The sequence below is a fragment of the Amblyomma americanum genome, chromosome 7 (genome assembly GCF_052857255.1).
Source record: "Amblyomma americanum isolate KBUSLIRL-KWMA chromosome 7, ASM5285725v1, whole genome shotgun sequence".
Taxonomy (NCBI): Eukaryota; Metazoa; Arthropoda; class Arachnida; order Ixodida; family Ixodidae; genus Amblyomma; species Amblyomma americanum.
The window spans coordinates 65,649,527-65,672,408 of record NC_135503.1 but is presented as its reverse complement, the minus strand read 5'-3'; the positions used below and the strand labels follow the sequence as shown (position 1 = coordinate 65,672,408).

At 43.7% G+C, this 22,882-nt stretch overlaps 1 protein-coding gene across 1 annotated transcript; it reads left to right on the top strand.

Annotated features, from left to right (window-relative positions):
• Positions 1-204: 204 nt before the first annotated feature.
• LOC144099262 (tudor and KH domain-containing protein homolog) lies at positions 205-16,152 on the top strand. Its single transcript, XM_077632433.1, has 4 exons — positions 205-609; positions 947-1,124; positions 2,766-3,024; positions 13,082-16,152. Exons 1-4 carry the CDS (start codon positions 351-353, stop codon positions 13,754-13,756), a joined length of 1,371 nt encoding a protein of 456 aa, XP_077488559.1. The 5' UTR covers positions 205-350; the 3' UTR covers positions 13,757-16,152.
• Positions 16,153-22,882: the final 6,730 nt, after the last annotated feature.

Genomic DNA, 22,882 nt, shown 5'->3' with positions numbered 1-22,882 from the left:
GAGTCTCAGCAGTCTCAGCCTGTAAAACAAGCTACATCAATCGGGATTTACGAGCGTGTTTAATTTTAAACTTTTCTTTTTACATAAACAGCACCTTTGATGTTTACTTTCTTTTTCGATGTTCATCATTCTTCTATTCGGCATTTCGCTACTCACCGCAGAATCGACTAAAGCTGTCTGGCTACCATGTTATTAGAGCACTTTTTTTTTCTCTTGTTTCGTTCAGCGCTTCCGCTGGTGCTGCATTGAGGGATACTCAATGCTCTCTCGAGAGCCGGGAGGATCGCTCGAATCTTAATTAAACCATATTTGGAATGTGCAGCTAATAGCGCCCGAGGCAAGTTTGTGCCATGGACTCCAAGTTAAAAACAATAGCTCTATGGGCCGGCGTAGGGGCCAGTGTGACTGTATCGTCGTTCCTAATTTATTTGATGCTAAAACAGGAGGAAGAATATGAGGTAAAACGGCGGAAAACGGAAACGACAAACCATTGCGTCGTAAAAGTTACTGTCCCTAAAGGTGTTGTTGGTGGTGTGATCGGTCGACAGGGCGCGAACATCAAGACCATTCAAGACAAGACGAAAACGAAGATCAGCTTTGACGACCACGGTAAAGTAAAACTGATCAACATACTCGCCTTTTCAAACGTGCTTTTAATTCAAAATCGTGAGTACTAGATTTTATTCGGCGTCCCAGAACGCTGCTGAATTGGTGCAGCGTTCAATATTTCATATTTTACTTTGTTCCGCGCTCGTCGGTTTAACACGGGCTGTTACAGGCTTCTTCACGAAGAAAAAGAAAAACTAGCTATTCCTTATTGTGGATACTTTTTTTCATTGATATTTTTTTCTGCATTGATGAAGTTTGCCTCAGACTGAAGGCAGTGTCTTAACGAATTAGAACGCGAGTCGTGCAGGGCTCAAAAGCAGTTTCTCTCGTTTTTCAGATCGTACTGAAGAGCGTGACAGGGTCGCCGTGATCCGTGGTGCAGCAGTTGATGTGCAAGAGGCCGAAGAGCTGCTCAAGGCCTCCATAGCGGAGCAGTTGAACATCGTTACGGAGACTGTGTTCGTGCCTGGCAAGGCGTGTGGCCGTATCATTGGAAGAAACGGAGAAAGCGTTCGGTAAGGCTGCCATACCAGCAGAATGATGGTCTCTAGATAATAGCTATTTCTGAGTTAACCCAGAGAGCATATTCATGTTTAGAGAAACGACTGCAGACACAATGCGTTTACCATAGTGGAAGGAGTTTTGCACATACCTGTGTCTAAGTAGAAAAAGCATCAGTTTGCTAGTTAGTGTAACAAGGTGTTGATCAGACAGAAATTTTAATCAGGTCGAACATTACATGCCAGAGGGTTGAACAGCACATGACAGAAAAATGTAAGCTGTGGTTCACACACATGTATCTTACCTTTTTTTTTTTCATCTGTGGAAGCTGTTTTTCTGGAGCAGCATATAATACTTGTTTCACGTGAGATGAGTCTTAAGTGCAACTTTAAGATATGACACAACAGTGCATGAAAGTTTTGTATTTATCTTCCACCAGGTTATGGAATGGTTTTTTTCATATATTGTTAAAAGCATCATTGGGAAGCCCATCTATTGTTTGAAGTAAGCCTGTCAGAGTTATTTCACGCACCTGCGAGGATGTTTTTTCACATTCAGAGGTGGTGAATGTCCGTGTGAAATCCTTTTTCATGTTCATGTGTTCATGATTTCTTGCATGAAATGACAACCCAAATTGCTGCACCTGAAATGGGCTTGATTAACTGCAGTATTTCACACAAGCTCCAACAAGCTAATTGCTATGCGTAGCACTCTATTGTTTGCACAGCTTGTGATTCGTTTTGTGCCATTGCTGAAATCATAAGTTTTGGCTTGTAACTGATGTTTTCTTGCCACAGGTATCTTTCCAATTTTGTCCTTTGTGTTTGCTAAATTGTAAATTGTGGGATTTAACATCCTGAAGTGGCACAGTGCTATGAAGGACGCCATAATTGAGAGCTCCGGATTAATTTCAATTGTCTGGGGTTCTTCAACGTGTGCTGACATTGCATAGCACACAGGCGCCTTTTGCGTTTTGGTTCCATCAAAACACGGCCCCCACAGCTGGGATCGAACCCGGGTTCTCCAGCTCACTAGCGGAGCACCCTAACTGCTGAGGCATCGTAGCAGGTCGTCTTTGTTTTCTCTCTCCGTTACATTTCTCCTTGCACAGTTCGTTCTACCGACTTTCTCTTACTGCCTCTCGGCTGTCTTTTTATTTTGACAAAGCTCATCGCAAATGTATACCATGCTTCACCAAAGTTGTTACAGAACTGTCCTTCATGTGTGTGACTGTACCATGCTGAATTGCTGACAGTGTCTTGTTGCCTACATTTTGCTAACCAGATAGTTTTTGTTTGCTTCATGCGATGAATAGTTGTGTATTGCATGAGATGATGTTTGATTTGGGGTTCTCAAAATGGGTGCCATTGACCCTCTGGGTTTCTTTCTTGGAGTGCTTTTATAGGTTCCTCGAGCACCTCTTCTGCACCTCAATGATTACGCGAGGGTATCAGCGAGACATGAAATTGAGGGGGGGCGATGCCCCCCCATTCTCTGCATGGCAATGCTGCACAGATGATATCATGTATTTCATGCTAGTACCCTGTTGTCTGTTTTCTTAGGCACAATTGCTGTATAACCTTGGCAGTGGTGTCATGTGTATATAAAGCTGTCCATGCCTAACGGTTCATGCTCTTCGACGTCCACGCACGCAGGCACATGTGCCGTGTCACCTCAGCCAAGATCCTGGTTGACCGGGGGTTCACGGGGGACGACTGTGAGCGGGAAAACCTCAAGGCCATTACCATCACAGGCACCAGAGAGCAGATTCGAATGGCTGTCTCTCTGATTGACGACAAGTTGGCCGAAGAAGAGGTTTTCCAGCAGAAAATGGCACTTGCCTCATCAGCAGGGCGAGCAGCGCTTTACCGAAGACGCCCCTTGGCCATCAAGAACGCACAGTCGCCGCTTAAGGTAATGGCTTTGTGCCTCATTTGAAACATTTTCAGTCCACTGCAACTAAAAACCCCAATATTAAATTTCGCCGATGCTTTCCTGTCCAAAGTGTCTGGCAGGGGGCCCACCCACCTGTCACCTGTGGTAACCTGTCCACCAGGTTGTGGGCAACCTGCCAGCAGGCTTTATGGCCAGCTGTGTTAAACACTTTAAGGCAAAACACTCTATGGCCGTGAGTGTGCTTCGAACCCACGGCGGCGCAAACAGATCAGCTTCACGGGCCACTGCATTAGACCACTACGTCATCACCACAGCCAAACATCCCGCTTCTTTAACTGCCAGTCTCTTGCGTTGTGCTTTGGATGTCATCGTCTTCATCACATTCTGTCCGTGCGCAATGGACCCAGAATACACTGCTATCACATTGCCTTCTGGAACCAAGCCTCAAAAGCAAAATGAAAGTGAAAACCGAAGTGCGACCACACCTAATTCACATTTGGCCTAACTACGCTAAGTCATTCGTCATTTTTTTTTGGTTTCTCCAGTGCACAGAAAGCTTCTAGCTTTCCATGAACTGCTGCATAAAATTGGTCGTAATTTTGATCTTGCATTTTTGCATTGAATGTTACTTAGGGGCCCTGCTTATCTATGCATCAATTAATCTAAAGAACTCGAAAAGCAGCCTATTATTTTTACTGTTTACCAGAAATTTACTCTAGTCTTAAAGGGTCACTGAGGACAATGCCTTCCAATTATTGTTCTCCATAGCAATTTTTCTTTCTTTCTTTTTATTTGTTGCTTAGACGTTTGCCTAAGAAGGGGCTGAGGCTAAAGGCACAATGTTGCCTGACAGGGCCTCAGCCCCCTATTACATGACAAACATACAAATTACAAATTATAACAGTCCGGCGGGCCGGTAAAAAAAAGTAGGCCAGATGTAAGCGTTATACAGAGGAAAATACATACGGAAGAAAATACATAAAAAAAAGACAGAAGCGCGTGACAAAAAATTTGCATAATAAATGTACGATGAGTATATAAATAAGAAACAAGAACCAAGACATACATGAAACACTACATCAAATAACAAAGTTCTACTTAAGGCTTGTTCTAGCCTACTGAAAAACAAGACATTATGTACATATAAACACAAAAAAAGAGTACAGAGAGGCGAACACAGAATCAGTAAAAAAAGAAAAAAATAGACCACAACTTGCTCGCATAAGAAATTTTAGCGATTGCTATAGGTGACATCGCTGCAGAGAAGAGCTCCCTTACATTCGTTTTTGAAAGTGGAGAAGGGTTTACTGTAATTAATATTTATATCTCTTCTATTGAGAATTCTGATAACTTGAAAAGAAAGTGCTTGACGACCATAATTTGTCCTTATCCTCGGCATCTCTATTTTCGGGTCTCTGATAGCGTACAAGTTTATTCTGTCTGTGGATGTGACCTACAAGCGATTTTTATGTATCCATTGTAGCAACTTAAAGTAGTATACCTTGTCTGCCCTCAGCATATTGTACTTTAAAAAAAGTGGATGCGTTCTTAGTTCCCTATTTTCGCCATGATAATTTTCGCATATGCGTAACACTTTCTTCTGTAAAGTAATTAATTTTTTGTAATTAGTTTCAGTTGTCGTACCCCAGACTAAAATACCATAACTAATTCTAGAATAGAATAGAGAATAATATAATGTCTGCTTCATCCAAGATGGAATCAAGTGCTGGATTCTGTAAAGACAACCAATGATCCGTGATAAATCAGACTTAAGGCAACTAACATGGGCTTTCCAGGACAGATCACTGCTGAACCATACACCCAAGAATTTTTGCTCAGTGACCTCCTCCAATAGGCTACCTTCATATCTGATGCTAATAGGGTTCTGATCCCTAACGCTTGTCAGTTTAAAAATTACGTATTTAGATTTTGTTGTGTTTAGAGTAATGCGATTGGCTTGTAGCCACCTGGAAAGTTTTAATAAGTAATCATTGACAGATTTTTCAAGGCATGTTTTTGTTGTTCCTGTAAAAAATATATTCGTGTCGTCAGCATACATGATTAACTGGGGGGATCCTGGTATCATAGTTATATCATTCACATATATAAGAAAAAGTAAAGGCCCCAAAATTGATCCTTGAGGGACGCCGTGTTCTATCTTCATTTTACTCGAAGTGCGATCGTTTATGACTACATACTGTAATCTGTCTTTCAGGTACGTTTGCAACAGCCTCAGCGCAACGCCCCGAATCCCGCAGATCTCTAGTTTTTTTATCAATATGTCATGTTGCACAGTATCGAACGCTTTCCGAAGATCTATAAATAGACCAAGGGTTAAGAGTTTCTTCTCTATGTTTTCAATAATTTTGTCTTTTATATGTATAAGAGCTTGTTCCGTAGACTTATTTGCTTGAAAACCATACTGTGCATCAGCTATTATTTTATGTTTCTGAAAAAAGCTGTTAAGTCTATCATTAATGACGCGCTCAAATATTTTTGAGAATACAGTTAGAACAGAGATTGGCCGGTAGTTATTCATATTTGTTGCACCGCCGCCTTTATACACGGGTACTACTTTAGCTATCTTCAGGTCATCCGGAAACTCCCCAGTAAGAAGCATTAAGTTGATTATATAGGACAACACATGACTAATATGATTTGCAACATGTTTAATTGGCAAAGCCTTTATACCGTCATCTCCATGCGCTACGTCACTTTTCAAGCTTCCGATTATTTTGCAAATTTCAGTTGGATTGCACGGAAAAAGCGAGATAGAGCTCATTGGACTGTTTGCATGTGTATAGTAGGACATGCTAGCAAGTTGGCCTGTATATTTCTCTGTGCTAATGAACCTAAGATTCATTTCTTCAGCAAGCTGATCATCAGACAGACGTTCGCCATCGACTGTGATATCTGTTACACAATGGCTTGAGCGCCTTTTGTTCATTAGGTCGTTAACCATCTCCCATAACCTTTTATAGTCGTTGCGAGCACGAAGAATTTGAGCCTTAAAGTACTCGATCTTTGCTTTTTTCAGGTCTGAGATCAATTTGTTTCTGTAGGATTTAAATTCTTTCAGTAACTGCAGATCACGACATTTAAGAAAAGCATGAAACTTCTTGTTTTTTTCTCTTATTCGTTTAAACAAGTCAACAGTCAGCCAGGGGCCAGATTATGCAACTGTCAATTAGGAAAATTGTCAAAAAGGTGTCAATAAGCCTCGCTCCTATTGGTCGGTAGTGGCCGGCGGCCATTTTGCTTTTTTGCGCCATGGGTGGCTGCAGATTGCGTCACGGACGTGGCAGAAGTGGTGACGTTGCACATCTAATTATGCAGGCGCTAATTGACAGTTTTTTGTGACAGTTCCGAGGCGGTCAATTTGACTGTTGCGTTTGTGACAGAAAATGCCGGCAGTGTACGCGGTGATACGACTGAGGTGGCTGCGCTGGCGCGAGCAACGGTGAAGGAGGGCACACAAAGACGCGTTTGACTTGCTGGACGAGCTGTTTCGATGCCTTTTTCGACTGGAGAAGCAGACTGTGGAGTGACTAAACGACGAACTCACCGATGAACTGGGAGGTTTGCGTGCGAGCGCGCTGTCGGTGCGGCGGCAAGTGCTGTGTGCAGTGCGGTTATTTGCTGCCGGCGGCTTTCATGCTGCCGTTGGTAATGAGGCGTACGTCTGCATTGCACAACTGGCGGTGAGCAAATCCGTACAGCGGGTGTTGGAGGCAATTTGTAAAGTTCGTGCGCAGAAGGGGTGGGTGCCATCCTCACCTCTGTGAGACACAGCTACATATAAATAAGACACGCTTATGCTGGCAAAGTACTTTATTTTTCCTAGCAAATGGCACTTCGCGGCCGTCTTCTGTTTCCTAGGGGGAAAGAAACAAACAACCACTCGTCACTTACTGCAACACCTCACCTTTTTGCATTTTTGTCTTCGATCGAAAGAGCCGAACAACACAGACTTCAACAAGTTGTCTTCGTCGATTTCGTTCCATGCGCTCCTTGCAAGTTCACTCGGCAGGCACGTAGCCTGATTTCTGGCGCCGCTTAAAAAAAAACTAACACGGCATGGAATCGGCTGCTTTCGTGCAAAGCGACTTGACATTTTACCGCTGTCAGCGCTTCCCCTTGGCAGCAAAAGTTACCTACCTTATTTTTTTTTACAAAAAATTTAGCAGACGGCCCCTCGAATGCTCTCGGGGCGCCACCCTGCTGTAATTGGCTAATTCCTCGTTGCGTCACGTGGTGACGTCTAATCATTTCGTCATTTTGACGTCACTGTCAATCACTTTTGACAGAATTTGTCACAGTTGCGTAATCTGGCCCCAGATTCTTTGTCTATGACGTTTGTCCGGCACTTAGAGACTCATTCATCTGCGAGAAAATTGTACTTGAAACTCTTCGCACCTGTCAATTAAAACTTTGTTTTTCTTACCGGAAAGAATGGGTTGCCATTTTCAAGTGAATGGCGGTTTAGCGTGGCTTCTGGAATCAATGCCCAAAAACGTGTGTTGACACGCTCATGTTGCTTGTGAAATCGGCTGTTGATGCCGATGCCTGCATTTTATTTCTTGGTCTTTTCTAGGTTGTAAAAGCTCCATTTTCAGTGACAGCAGTCTCTTTGTAATTAGAATGCGGTGCTGTACCGGCGCAGGCAACTTCTGTTTGGACTCGTTCTCCTTTTAAGGGTTGCTTTGACTGACAAAGATAAAGCAGGTCTACAGCTGGAAAAGCAATGTGTTCATTCCTTTCTTTATCTTTATTCTTTTCGTTTGGGATTTGTAGTATTCAAAGGGGCACTATTATTTCACGAACCTTAAATGTGTAAGAGGTAGCCATCCATGGTTTCTTTCCCCCTGGGAAACGGAAGACGGCCACGAAGTGCCATTTGCTAGGAAAAATAAAGTGCTTTGCCAGCATAAGCGTGTCTTATTTATATGTAGCCATCCATGGTGATGGAGTGGATTCCAAGGGAAGATAAACGTAGCAGGGACTGGCAGATGGTCAGGTGGCCGGATGAGTTTGCGGGGATGGGGCACAGGACAAGGTTAACTGAAGGTCAGTGGGAGAGGCTGCAGTAGTGCCACCTTCTTTTGACATTTCCTGGAGAAGCAGAAATACCTTTTCCATATCTCGTTTACACTGTTTTTGCCAAGTTGACTGGGCTGCCTCGTTGAGCTTCACGCATGCACTGAAGTGCAATTGTGGCTGTGCTTCTCAGTGTAATGGAAATCAACTTCATCACCCCTTACTCTTTGTGCTGCATCTTTTTGAGTTATTTCATCTTTATTTTTGCTGATGTAATCACTGAATGAAGCCACGACGATATTCGCACTTCGCAACGCACGCCCCCTGGCAGGGGGCCCACGATGATGTCATCTGCAGTGGTGGTACATTTTCAATGCAGAAGCGCTTGCTTGAAGGAAGAAAAGCAACACCGCTGAACACAAAGCTCGCACAGTGTTGTTTGGCGGCATCCAACAACGCACAACAAGGTGTTCGTGGATGGAGCATAAATCTGAAATCTCGCCTTACATGATGTCGTTACTGATCTTCTTCAGGCTTTTCCAACGTTTTGAGGGGAAACGTGAACATCATAGCAGTGTCAATCGCCGATTATGCAACCATGTAAGGGCTGGTACAAAAAAATTTGGCACGATATAAATACAAGCCTAATACATTTGAGTCCCTGAATTGGGTCGAGTTCTTTAAAGTCACTTCATCTTCTCTTTAAGGTCCAGGAATTTAAAATGTTTTGAATTTCATGTGATATGAGTGCCACGCCAGTCTAGCATTCCACTTCCTAGGAGAGACGTCCCAGAAAGGGATGCTATTCAGTCTCCGATATGGAGTGTCAATGCATTGAAACCAGGTGTGCGGTGTTGCCTGTCACTGCTGAACTGTGAGCACAAGTGAGTGTAGGCAGATCAAGCAACAACCACGCTAGAAAGCCCCACTAAGTGCCAGCAAAAGGCAGTTCCTTACCTAAACGGAGTTGGCCACTCTGGTGTCATACTTGACCTGATCTGGTGTGGACTTTCAATTAAAAAGCTTCAGTCCTCTGCCCACAGCGACTCCAAACTGATTGACTGAGGCGGGAGTTAGACCTGACACATAGGAAACTGAACCTGGAAACTTTTGATGCTAGAACATCGTCAAGTGACGCTAGTCCAGCTGTACTGCTTTGGATGTCATAGGACTGTGAAGCGGTTGTGAGAGCTACTGAGGATTAGCAAAAAACAGTTTTGTTTATTCCTTAGCATACCTTAAAAGAGAGTGCGCAGAGTGGGATCCTTGACTCATGAACGCTAAAGAATTCTTCAGCATTAGCAAAAGGGTAGCAGTCATTGTAAAGGAACGCGATATTCAAAAAAGAACAAACCTGTTCACTAGCATCCAGTTACAAAAATGGGATGGGTAAACAAAGCAAAAGTGTATTTTACTATTCTGTTTGGCAACTTCACTGAGAAGGTAAGGAAGAAGCAGGTTTGCAAACATTGAAGAAAAAACTGTGATGTAGCTTGCAGAATTAAGAGGGAGGATCAGGGCTTTCGCATGCTGTTAACGACTTATTTTTTGAAAATTGAAAATTGGTTTTTGGGGAAAAGAAATGGCGCAGTATCTGTCTCATGTATCGGTGGACACCTGAACAGTGCATTAAGGGAAGGGATAAAGGAGCGAGTGAAAGAAGAAAGGAAGCAAGTGGTGCCGTAGTTCTGCAAGCTCTGAATTTTGTGATTGGGGCTGGAATCTTAGTTTAGGAATATTTCACAGGCAGTAAGTTTTGGTAAGCAGGCCCTTTAGTGTTCCCCTCTGGCGCGACAGACATTTCCATGCTGGTATGCTGTGCTTATACATGAGTCATTGAAGCAAGGACATACTGCAGTGGATGTAGTGTTGGACTTGAGAGTAGACGTGATTAAGCCGATTTGCGCGGCATGACTCACTGCAGTGCATAGTGGACTCGAAAGGCAGAAAGACGCTGTGCTGACTTGATGCCCTGAGCCAGATATTATGAAATAAATGTCTCAAAGTCAGCTTGAATTCCACCTAGAAGCATTAATTTGTATATCAAATTCATATTGAAGAATGTATACCAGCCGCCACGGTGGCTCAGTGGTTGTGGTGCTTGGCTGCTGAACCGAAAGACGCCGGTTTGATCCAGGCTGCGGCGGTCGCATATCAATGAAGCAGAAATGCTAGAAGCCCGTGTACTGTGAGATGTCATTGCATGTTAAAGAACTCCAATAATAATAATAATAATAATTGGTTTTTGGGGAAAGGAAATGGTGCAATATCTGTCTCGTATATCGGTCATATATCCCTATGCCTTTTGAAGCAAACAACAGTTGTTTCCTGAACTGTGCCGTAAGGGAAGGGATAAAGGACGGAGTGAAAGAAAGGAAGAAAGAGGTGCCATAGTGGAGGGCTCCGGAATAATTTCGACCACCTGGGAATCTCTAATGACATTGCACAGCACACGGACGCCTTAGTGTTTTTCCTCCATAAAAACGCTAAGGCGTCCGTGTGCTGTGCAATGTCATTAGAGATTCCCAGGAACTCCGGATCAGTAGTCAAGTGCCCTAACCACTGAGCCACCACGGCGGGTAGAAAGAACTCCAGGTGGTCAAAATTATCCGGAGCCCTCCACTGTGGCGTCCCTCATAGCCTGAGTCACTTTGGGATGTTAAACCCCATGATACAACCAAACCAACATTGTATATACGGGCAAATTATGAGTTGGCAATTTGCCTAAATTATTTGCTGGGACAGTTTGTTGTGGATTGTACATCATTTACTGTGTTCTTTGTCATTTAAGAATTGTTGGCTGTTGGTCATTGATTGCAAATCATACTGTATTCATAAACATCTCTTCAAGCCTTTAGGAGAGAGAACTGCCAACCCATGCTGCAACAACTGTTGTTTGCTTCAAATGGCATAGCACATTTCACAAAATGTCTAGCATATATGGATAAGAGAAGTTCAGAGAACCCATTAAAATGAAATTAAAATGAATGTTCTTACCCAAGTACTGGTGACGGCTTCCCCTACGCAGAGTGGCATGCTGACATTTTTCGCACACTGGCAAAAATTGATTTTCATTATCTTAGATGTTCTCCGGGTACTCTCACTTTCTCAGGGGATTATTACCTATGGAATGAGCTGCAACGAATAATATAAAGGTCATGACTACTCTCCTTGAGTAATGCAAGCAGTAGGTTAGCCCAAGTTTGAACACTGAAATGATGTAGACTTCCTGTTATGTAGCACTCACTGAACACGCTTCACATTTTGCCAGTGCACTGTACGACATTCTTGAACTGACACTGTCAAGCTGGCTAAATATATGCAGACAGGTTCTGATTGAAGACCACTTTTATTAGGTGCAAACAGCATAGCATTCGAAGGCACCATCTCATCAGTATCCAGAAAATGTGTTTAAACTATTGTAGCAAAAATGTTAAGTATAGGTACAGTGTTGACCTTTTGACCTGGCTTGTTTGTGCATTTTTTGCTGAAGTTTCTTGTTAGTGTTGTGCACACTTTATTGGTCTGGTGGAACTCATGCAAAATTAAAATCGCTTCATGGACTGTTTTATTATAATGCTTTAGTTGTCTCTACTTGTTTACCAGTGGCTACACTAATGCACAGCTGTCTGCTTACAACCAGACTTATTTCCATCTGAACGAAGCAAAGCCTGCATCTGTACACAGTTAGTAGTGTTATGAACTGAGGAGTAAGCATTTTGTAAGAGTTGATGGTGGAATGCAGTGGATTTTAGTAGTTGTGAAAATTTATGCATTTTCTCTTGTCTCTCCTCTCTGTGTTTGCGTGTGAAGAAAGTAAGACATCCCAAGAATAAGTCACTTGAACATGAGTCATGCGTGTATTTTGTACACAACAGTTGTTATGGGAAAGCTGTCTCACATTTGTGCCGACTGCCGTCGCCCTCTTGCATCCTTGGATACCGTACAGAGGCACAGGTGTTGGGGCAGGGCAACCCACACTCCCATTTCACCCACTAAAAGTATACACAACCATCACAGATGTACAGTCGTGAGCAAAAGTCAGGAGACCACAGAAATGGCGACAGAACTGCATGTCAGCACTATCTGACAGCTTCTTAGGCAGAAAAACTGCAAAGCACTGCTCTTCGCTTTTGCAGTGGCTGACCGGTGAGCCGTTTTTGTCGATTAATCTCTGTCACAAGTCGTTACCATGGTGTGCACAACTTTGCTCATTGGTTGCTGATGCTTTGAGCAAATTCCTTTTCATGCTTTCCAGTGCAAGTTTGTTTGCACAGTAGGCTTACTGTAAAATAGGCACAACTGGCTAATATAGTAGCTATCATTATGCAACATGTTCATGGAATGATCACCGTCAAGTGAAAGCCGCACATGGCTTAGGCACCTTGCAAGACCTATAGAGTAATAGAGGTGCTAATCTTGACAACAGGTGCTTACCGTCAGATAGCGCTGACATGCAGTTCAGTCACCATTCCCGTGGGTTTTCCACTTATGCTCATGTAAGTACAAAGTGTCTGGCTTAGGGCCTAGACACTGATAGACTACTGTAGCTATTGTGTTTGTTCAGTGGCAAGCATGCGTGGTGTTGCCATCATATTGCCACACTACTGACTCCTATAGTGGCGCCGTATCGCGGCTAAACTGTATTACCTGGCAGTGGGCAAGCCTTGAGCCATCTCGGGGCTTGATGCCTCCTCGTCTTCGTCTCTCGCGCTGCCTACTGCCTTGCGCATTCCAACAGCGTCTTGCACGTACAAGTAAACGAGCCCTGCGTACGTCAACTGTTTCACGGTGACAATATTGATTATTTTGAGGACCAGCTAGCATTGATCACTCATCATGCCCTGAGGTTAAGCAGCTGTTAGCCTTTATGTGTTTTATTGTACAATATTGGTTTTCCTTTTCTTTTTCGCTGTGTACTCTGGGTTTAGGCTTCGTTACTAATGCCTGAGGAGTGCTCATATTGTTACTAGCTTGTACGCATCATGTCTTTGACCTTGCACTGCTTCTTTTTTGCCCTTGCTGTGCCATCCCCAAGGACGACGAGAAAGAGCCGGACTATGTGCAGGAAGAGCTGGTTGCCACCTCTGCTGACGGCTACATGGAAGTATTCATCTCGAGCGTGGAGAACCCCAGCCGATTCTGGGTGCAGCTGGTGGGTGCCCAGTCCACCACTCTGGACAAACTCGTCTCGGACATGACCGGCTACTACTCCCATGCCCCCAACCAGGAGGCCAACGCTCTCACCTCAGTCTCCGTCGGCGACCTCGTTGCGTCCCCCTTCGACCAGGACGAATGCTGGTACCGCAGCCGCGTCACCGCCATCCAAGAGAGCGACTACTCGGCGGCTGAGACCGCAGTCCAGGTCCATTACCTGGACTTTGGAGAGAAAGGCGAGTACAAGGTCAAGGAGCTGTGCACGCTCCGCGACGAGTACCGGTACCTGCCGCTGCAAGCCATCGAGTGTTCGCTTGCTGGCGTGCAACCGCGCGATGGAACCCATTGGACGGATGAAGCGCTGGAGACGTTTGAGAAGCTGACGCATGCGTCCCAGTGGAAGGTGGTCATGGCCAAGGTTGTGAGCAAGGCCAAGAGGGAAGACGGGTTCCCCGGTTTTAAGTATGCAGTGGAGCTTGTCGACACCAACAACAAGCAGGATGTGAGTGTGGCCGCCGAATTGATTGCACAGAACCTTGCGGTGCAGGCTATCTGAATGGAATTTTTTTTTCCTTCCCGATTTTTTTCCACGATAGACTGTGCGGGGTGTGCTGAACAGTTGTTTTGCTCTGAGATTTTGGGGTTTCTTTTGATGATAGTGGCACAGAACAAAACGACGGTGAATGTGAGGCACTAGATCAATCTTGCGTCAAGTTTCACCGCACCGTTGCTGTTGCACACAGAATGTTGGTATTTGCAGGCCTTATTGAGTGCTGAATGGTAGCTGGGGTCCAAAAGGCAGATTTCAAAGCATCAATTAGTTTAATGACCAGTGATGGTTTATCTGTAGTTGTCCGATTTTGCGGTGCATGCAGTGACATTTTGAATTTGAGCTGAAGATATTTTTCTTGAGCACTTGCGTTACTTCATTGGAGCAAAGTAAAGTAGTTAAAATCACTTTTCCTTAATGGCAGTTCTGCAAGAAGCTGTGACACAAAATGCACATTTTACTAATACTGGCAAGTAAAAGCCTGCTCTATAAACCATGGTGTGCCTAGTCTTGGCATTTTTCTCAATGCTGCCACAAGGTCTAAGGTTTTTGGTTGAGATGTGCACTTCCCATGTGTGTTCTTTCATTCTGCTGTGAAATTGGTTATCCATATTTTCACGTGCACACTGATCACAAAGCTTAAAGGTGCATTGCTGTTAGGCATGCGAGGAGAATGCTGTGGTAAATCAGCTATGGCACCTGCATTTTGCTCGAGGTGACGAAGACGCCCAGCATGTCAATTCCATTTCAGAGGCTCTTGCATGGATGTCTTACTGCTCTTTCTATGTGTATGTAGGGCGTCAAAGAGGGTTTGTAGAAGTGAAAGCGAATTGTGCTGCTATTGTCGATGTTGTTTCTGTCTTTACTCAGTATGTTGTCAAGTCAGGTGTAATTGACGCATTTATTCTTTTCACCGTCGCAAACTGACTTTGTCCTTGAAGTCAGCTTGAGGTTTAAGCACGCACAAAGGAAAGCAATATACTGCAGTCTTTTCGGCTGCAGGCCAGGCAGTAGTTTCGTGGGCACTGACTGCAGACCATTATGTGCCAGCAGCTAGTGTGATTTAATACTATAGAGCCAATACTCTGCCTTCATCGCTTAAGATTTGTTATCTGTGGCTTTATTGTGTCCAGGAACAGAAACCGCAAAAGACTGTCAGTAACAGTTACTTCAAAACCTACTGCAGTGTTTAGTATGTGTACTAGTAGTGATCAAATGTATAATGGCGAACAACACTTTCTTTCTATTCATTTTTATGATGCAGAAACTACTGCCAAAAGAACTGTACAGTTCAAAATCCAGCAAAATCATGCCATGGTGCTCGTAGTTTGCCATTTGTGTGACACATTTCTAAGGTTATGGGGAGCAGTGTAGAGTTAGTTGTGATACTGTGCATTGTTCTTGGCACAATTTTCTGATGCGCACAAGATGCCTACTTTTGCTTGGAAGGGAGCAGAGTTGAGCCGGAGCCAAATCTTCCAGCGACAGAAAGTTCTCATTTTGGAAGCTGATTAATATTTAAAGTGTTCATAAAAATGCGATGGGTGATTGACTTGTCAACACCATAAGCAGTAGATAGTGTGAGAGATGAAGTATGATGCGGATGGAAGTTCGTCATGGCAGCTGCGCACAATGTGATTTGCAGTAGGCAAAAAGCCTGGAAGGTGGCGAATATGGTACTTGAAGAGAAATTGTACATGAGTAGTTTGTTTTTCTCCTCTTATAGTGCTTTTTAGCATGCAGGTGAGTATCCTAGAGGTCCCCAACGTCTCTGCTAAGCACATGAACATAATTTCAGCCGAACCTTTCTTAGGCAAGTGTTAGCAAGCTTTAGTAAATTTTTAAGCACAATTCAACACGAATGAAGAAAGGAAAGTTCTGCAGAATAATAAAGAGTTTGCAGCTGGCTTTAGGCACATGTAAAGCAATACCTAAGGTGTGTTCAGTTTTTTCAAATAGTTTATGAATTTTAACGTGGAAATTATTTAAAACTTCACTTAGCATCATGCCACATCTCAGTTCGTGATGCGTTTTGTTGGCAAGATCTGGCATATGACATTGGCATCCTTTTGAATCATGCAATGTTGGCAAACTCCTGGTTTTTATGCTGTTATCACTCAGGGCTAAGAAACAGTTATGCTCTTGAATAGTTTTTTTTTTTTTTCCTGTAAATTGCATTTGTTATAGCATCTCCATCTTAATGGTGTTCTCTCTGCTGATATGTGCAGATCCAGGGCTTTCATCGTGACTGTGCATTTCTTTATTTTTGTCAACAGAGCATTAATTTCTTCACATTTATGCCTGAATAAGGTGCAGCCACGTCTCTCTGTGCTCTGTACTTGTCTGTGGTGTGGCATCGTATGGTGTGGCATCGTATTAAAACAGCAATATTAAAAGGTCAACAGTGGTCTACTTGTTCATTTGTCTATCACATGAAATTTGCGACAGGCAAATGAGTAACTAGCTTGATGGTCTCTTTATTTCTATCTACTGGCATGCTCACTGTATTAAATTTATAGCAGTGAAACATATCTGTACCAAATGAGCGTCTAATCAAGATTGGTCCTCGAGTTTCTTGGAGTGTGATGTCAGTTGCATGCTGGAAGAAAGTGTATGCGACAAGTGCAAACTCTGATGCCTGCACATGTATGAGCATGCTCAGAGCTCAGCTATAGAAAGGAAATTTATGTTGCACTTGAGGAGAGTAGCTCTGGAACATTACCACTTTTGACTATGTTACCATAACAACGAGTAAGGCCCCTAATTTTCTGTGGCGGGAAGTTTTAAACTCCTTGAACTGAGAAAAAAGAATCTGCAGTATTCCGCCGGAAGCCTCGAAAGCGTTAATGCAGGCAACCTTTTGCTCAATGGCCAGGGAAGTTGAGAGGCTGGCTTTTTCTCTGATCTGACAAGCCTGGATGGTGAGCTCACTATGGTTTTCAAAGAACAGCTAAAAAAAAATTCATGCTATATTCAGTGTTGTTCCAAATATAACACAAGATGCTTTTCGAAGCAGACAATGCAAGAAAAAGAAAACATTTTAACAAATGCCAGTATTGACTCGTACAGAAGCATGTAGTAGACGCATTGCTGCCAGAACTGCAGCGCTTCACATGCTAGTTTGCTTAAGCATATGGAGGAGCAAGCATGTCAAAGCATTAGCAGAAATTCGTTTGCTACCGGATTCTACATTTCAAGAGAATTGAGGCCATTAAATTAATCATATTCAAAACATTCTATCATTCCTAGTGATATCCACAGACAGCCATAGAAAAGAATGTGGCTACTAACACATAATTCAGCAGAAAATGCTAAAATCTGCGATTTTTCATGGCATTGCGGGACTTAGCGGTCTTAACAGTGGGTAACTGCAGGAGCATAGAATCTAGTACGAGCCAGAGATCACCACGACTGGTGGCGCAGTACAGCAGAGATGTTCCACTGGGGGAGAAAAAATGGTTTATGGTTTATGGGAGTTTAATGTCCCCAAGCAACTCAGGTTATGGGGGACGCCATAGTGAAGGGCTCCGGGAATTTCGACCACCTGGGGTTCTTTAACATGCACCGACATCGTACAGTACATGGGCCTCTAGAATTTCGCCTCCATTTGTTCAGGAATTGCAGCATTAAATTCCGAACAGCCTCGGATAAATGAGCATCGAACGGAAAGATCAACAATACTATGTTTCGTAGGATGATGGAAGCACAGTTTGTGATTTCATAATCACATGAGAGCAGCTTACAGAGGTTCAAAGTGGGTAAGGTGCTGAGCATGCAAAATAGTATACAGAGAAAAAAATGAGATGGGGAATCCAGATACAATGCCGTGTCTGCGTTCCTTTTCCATTTCTTCTCCCTGCACTGCATTTTCTGTCATAAACTGGAATGGCTCCCCATTCTATATGCACAGTAGATGGGTGTTCTTGAAGTGGACTCAAAGTACAGTAAAGCCTCATACCAGTGAAGCACATTGTGCAGTTTTTAGTAGTCCTACTTAAGATGCATACATTTTGGACCAAATTATTCAGACCACTACATCCGTGCTTGTATGGTCCCAGAGGGCTGCAGACTGGAAGCTCTCTTTTGGTGTGCAGCACGGCTAACATAGATATTCAGTTGCCAAGAGCAAATGGTGCAAAGCCCGCATTTTTGCTTTTTTCACCTGGGTAATGGGAAATGGCGCTGCTTAGACCATACTGCTGCTGTGCTTTGTCAGCTCCTTCCGTTTGTGCAGTTTTTCATCGTGGAAGCGGGGCAGAAGGAAGGTATGCAACCGTCAAATTCCGATGCCACCAATTTGTGGGCGTTTAAACTTTGGCCACTCAACCTCAAATACAAATGGCAGAAAATGACAAGGTCAAAATTTCAACAGCGGAAGCAGCTGAAGGCTTTTAAGTACAGGTTGTAAGACAGTGTGCACTTAAAGGGGCTGTGAAACAGCGCTTGCACGGATGCCGGTTACACTTTAGATGGATTCTTTATGTCACACAGATGCTGACTCAAAAAGAATCATGAGAATCGATGCATAGGAACGGGAGTTATTCAATGAAGAAATTTCAAAATACAAGCAAACAAAATGCTGCCCTCAACTCGATTTTCGCGCAGCTTCCCATTCCCATTTCACTCTCCCAATGACGACACTTAGTGCGACCAATCAAAACAGCCTATCTGTGCACATGGCGGAAGTTTGCACTCCATGGTTGCCTGTTCTCTGTAACTCGTTCATGCCAAGGCTGGCAGCGCCATTTGCATGGTTACAACAACCATGTGAACGCCCAGCTGACCCAGCGATGCTTCATCGTCACGTCGACGGCGCAGAAGAGAACACTGATCAATGACGTTCCCTTACTTATGGATCCGAACTCGAGCGCGAGATACTGCGACGGTGTGACAGCCTGCGCAAGATATCAGACACATTTAGCATGGAGTGTACCGCTACTGCTTACCGCAACCATTGCCCGTCGCTCCTAGCACGCTGGTTGCTCATGGCAAGCAAGGAACGCGCGCTGTTGACGGGAACGTGGCGCCATCTGGCACCGCCGCCTGGTGATGCTCCACAAGCTGACGATGCGCACTCCCTGCTAAACGTGAAATGCGCGCATCCTTCCTTGGGGCCGAAACGAATGCTTATAGAGTTCAATGGCTCGATCGGATCGATTCCGCAAAGCCGCTCTCAGATACATAGAGAGTAGCCATAAGTGTTGAATGCTAGCTCGTAGGATGTTTACAGAGAGGCGCAAAGTCCTTCGATGCAAAAAGTAGCCAGAGCCTCTGGTGGTGTATTTTTGTTTTACTTGCTTTACAGTGCTTTTATCTAGGGCAAACAAATTGGTTTTCTTAATGTAATATAAAAGACAAAAACTTGACGAACTGTATCTCTAGTTATTAACACAATTTGTAGTATATTTACTCTTTGTCGAATCATCAAGCTCCCACTAAGTGATGTCACATCTGCTGCTAAAAACTGCCACTGTATGGTGACACCGTCAGCGCCACGAATTTGTTTTTGCGAGCTAATTAAAATATTAAAAACCATAGTATACAGGGTACGACTGATGCTAATAGCATCACTACAACTCATTCTATGCAACCAACAGGCAAAACAATGCACTGAAAATGTGTTTCGGGGCCCCCTTAAGGTTATACCCACATTGCAAGTGATTTGGCACTGGAGCAAGATGTACAACGAGAGTCTCTAAAATGAATGTAGAAGAATGTTCAAAAGCCTTGGCAATGGAATAGCAGTTTATTAAAGGTAATACAGTACTGAAACTATATTGACAGACTGCATCCTTTGAAGTGTCGAGGCTGCTGTAATGAAGGACATTGGCTGGACAACATGAATGAGTTCGAGCTCATATGGCCGACTACCCAAACGAACGGCAACTTATGGATATCTCTCAAAGAAACAAATTATAACTGATATATTCCACCAGAGGTCACCATGGAGATGAAATTTGGAAGCTAAACAAAGAAGGCTAGAATGAGACTGAAGACAGCTCAGCTAGTGATGATGAAGGAAATCATTGACATGATTCCAAAAGAGAAAAAAATCAGCTGTGGTTCAACCTGGCTGAACCTAGTAAGACGAGCAAAAGCTTTGTTAAGGTAAGCACACGCCACACACAGCGAACGGCATGTCACACGATTTCTGGCAGTTGTGAGAGTGCCATTGACTCCACATACACAGCTGTGGCGAAGTGCAGCGAGTCACATGATTCGACAGTTGCGAAGCGAGCGAGCGCAGTCTGCTCAATGCATGCAGCTGTGGAGAGTCATGTGGCATGACGTCAGCCAAGCCTCCGCTCTTCCTGGTTTGAAGGTCAAATGTCATAGCCACATGACCTTCAGCTTTGTACGAGAGGAGTAGCGCTTTCGCTATAAAAGGAGAGTGGTATGAATTCTAAATGAAGATGTCTTTTTTGCAAATTTGTAACCCCCCTGCTGTAATGCCTTCGGGCAAAGCGGGGTAATTATTGAATAAAGAATAAAGATCAGAGTGCATAAGAGGTTGTGGTGTCTCAGGATTAAAAGGCAGTGAATTTGAGTGGAATATATAATGCTTGAAACATATACATGGTGGATGGCTAGAATACCAGAGCGGATACCAAGAGAAGAGAAATGCAATTAAGAGTGGAAGAGAACAAGGTAAAAGCAAAGAGCTCAGAAAATCAGCTAAAAAGTTGCCATATGGCACACAGCAGCGGTAAAATCAGACCACTGGGAAAGGGCTTTGTCATGCAGCAGTCTTCATCCAGGCGATGAAGCGTACAAAGGTGAACTTCAACTTGAATCTACAGCTGAATAGACTACCACGATTTTTTGTAATTGTCTTCCAAGAAAATTACTCACTCCAGGCTTTGGTTGGGTCCCTTTGCACATTAAGGGTGCAGCTCACGATGCAACTCGCTCTGAAAGCACCAAGCAGTTTGGAACTTATATATGACGGCCTGCAGGGAAGAAGCCCGAAATCTGCGGCGAAAATGCTTAACTTGCCACCGAAAACAAACAATCGATCTGCATCATGGTGCCCAAAACACCTTGACAAGTTGTTTAGTTTATGGTTTGGTTTATAGGGGTTTAACGTCCCAAAGCGACTCAGGCTATGAGAGACGCCATAATGAAGAGCTCCGGCAATTTCAACCACCTGGGGTTCTGTAACGTGCACTGACATCGCACAGTACATGGGTCTCGAAAATTCGATCGCCGCGGCAGGGATCAAACCCGCGTCTTTTGGGCCAGCAGCCGAGCGCCATAACCACTCAGCCACCGCAATGGCTTCTTGACAAGTTGTGTCTACTGCTGATATGCACTGTTCTGGTCAATGCTCGATTGCCAAGGGCATACATGTGAAAGAAAACAATGAGCTACATACTTTTTGCGTGTAGTCATAGATGTCATGAACAGCTTTATGCTCCATGCAGGGCACTGATATGTATCTGTGCGTGCTTACAGCACTACACAAATGGTATCCTGAACTGCAGGGTGCTAGTCAATTGCTGTAACCCTTTGACGCACCATTTTTTTTTGGTTTCCATAGAAATTAAGTATTTTTTGTGTAAATAGTATATTCCAGTGCAAAATTTCATACAAAGTGCCATAACTGATGAAAATAGCAACATCGACATGTTGAGGATTATCAAGTAAGGATCATGGAAGTAATTTGTATTTCGAATTTGCACATTACCTTGAACTTAAAAAAATGATGTTACTTCTGGTGGCAAAATATGTCTGCGCGAAAATGGTAAGCAACGAGCTATAACTCGCTCGCTGTTTCGAGAAATACTTACATTGCTCGCTATATGACAAAAAAACGAGCTTATTTGTGTGATGATGGACGCAAAATTCACCTGAAACAAACAAATCACTGCTAGGAGCAGCACACTTGCAGAAAAAGCTGAGAGTTCACTTTGTGCACAATTGCGTACATAGCACGTCAAACGGTTAAGCAAGTTGCAAAATTTCGTATTAAATTTCATACTGCACGTTTATGCTTCATGATGAACACCATGCTGTAATCAGCAGGCTCAGTACATCATAGGAGAAAATATACTGGAGTGCATGGTACTAAAAGCTAGTCGACGAGCGTATTTGTATCGCTTCATTCGGTCAATTCTGTGCCATGGCCTTAACAAACAAAATCTTCAGGACAGCAATGCTTACTACTTTCGGCTGCCATTACTTTGGCACAATTTAACGCAACTTAATTGGGCTCCATTTCTAAACTGCTGCTCATGAAGTGCTGCATTTTCTGTGCAGAGAATGGCAGCTGTTGTTTAGGGGGCGGCAGAGAGTTACGTGGGCGAACGAAATTAAGAAGTTTGCGGGGATAAGGTGGCCGTGCGCGGCAAACGACAGCGTTAATCGCAAAGATATGGGAGAGGGTTTTGCCCTGCAGTGGGCATAGTCAGAATGATGATGAATACCAAACTGATTAAAGTGTGAAAATTATTTTGTGAACTCCACCTCGACTTTCGTGACAAGCTTCAACATTCACAAGGCTGTGTGGCTTTAGCAGGACAGGCCTGGTGGTGACTCACCACATCGCGATAGACAAACTGAATTTCAACTTCGGTTTCGACCCTCATGGCAGTTTTTTGCATCACACGCGAAGCACGGTGTAAGTGCGGGCACCATCTACTTGTTTTCCCAATGTGTACACGCGTTTCCCTGACCTGCTTCTAAGCCAAAGTAGAAGACTGGGCGAGCTGGTACATACTCATGTTGTCATGCTCGTGTTGTCGTTTCCTTACGTCGTCCCTGTCTTGCTTGCACCGTTTTTAGATAGACTGGTTCTAAGCTCTTCTAGGGTGAAATGCTTGAGCAAATTTGTCTTTGACCTCACCTCTTGCAGACCAAAACCACATTAGCCACAGCGCTCTTCAGGTAAGCTGCTCTTGTTTCATTTAAATTAGATCACAATCAACAACATCACTAGCCTGTTGTATGCTTGCAGATGCAAGTAAGAACTGCAACTGTAAAGAATTCCAAATGAGTGGGCTTAGTGCATGCCAGTGGCATGCATGACATGATTACCAGCCAAGCCACTGAAGAGGGTAAAACAATTTCTACCAGAACAAAAAAAATGGGGGGTCAAGTGATTTTTAGAGAACTTTCCGATTCCTATTTTCA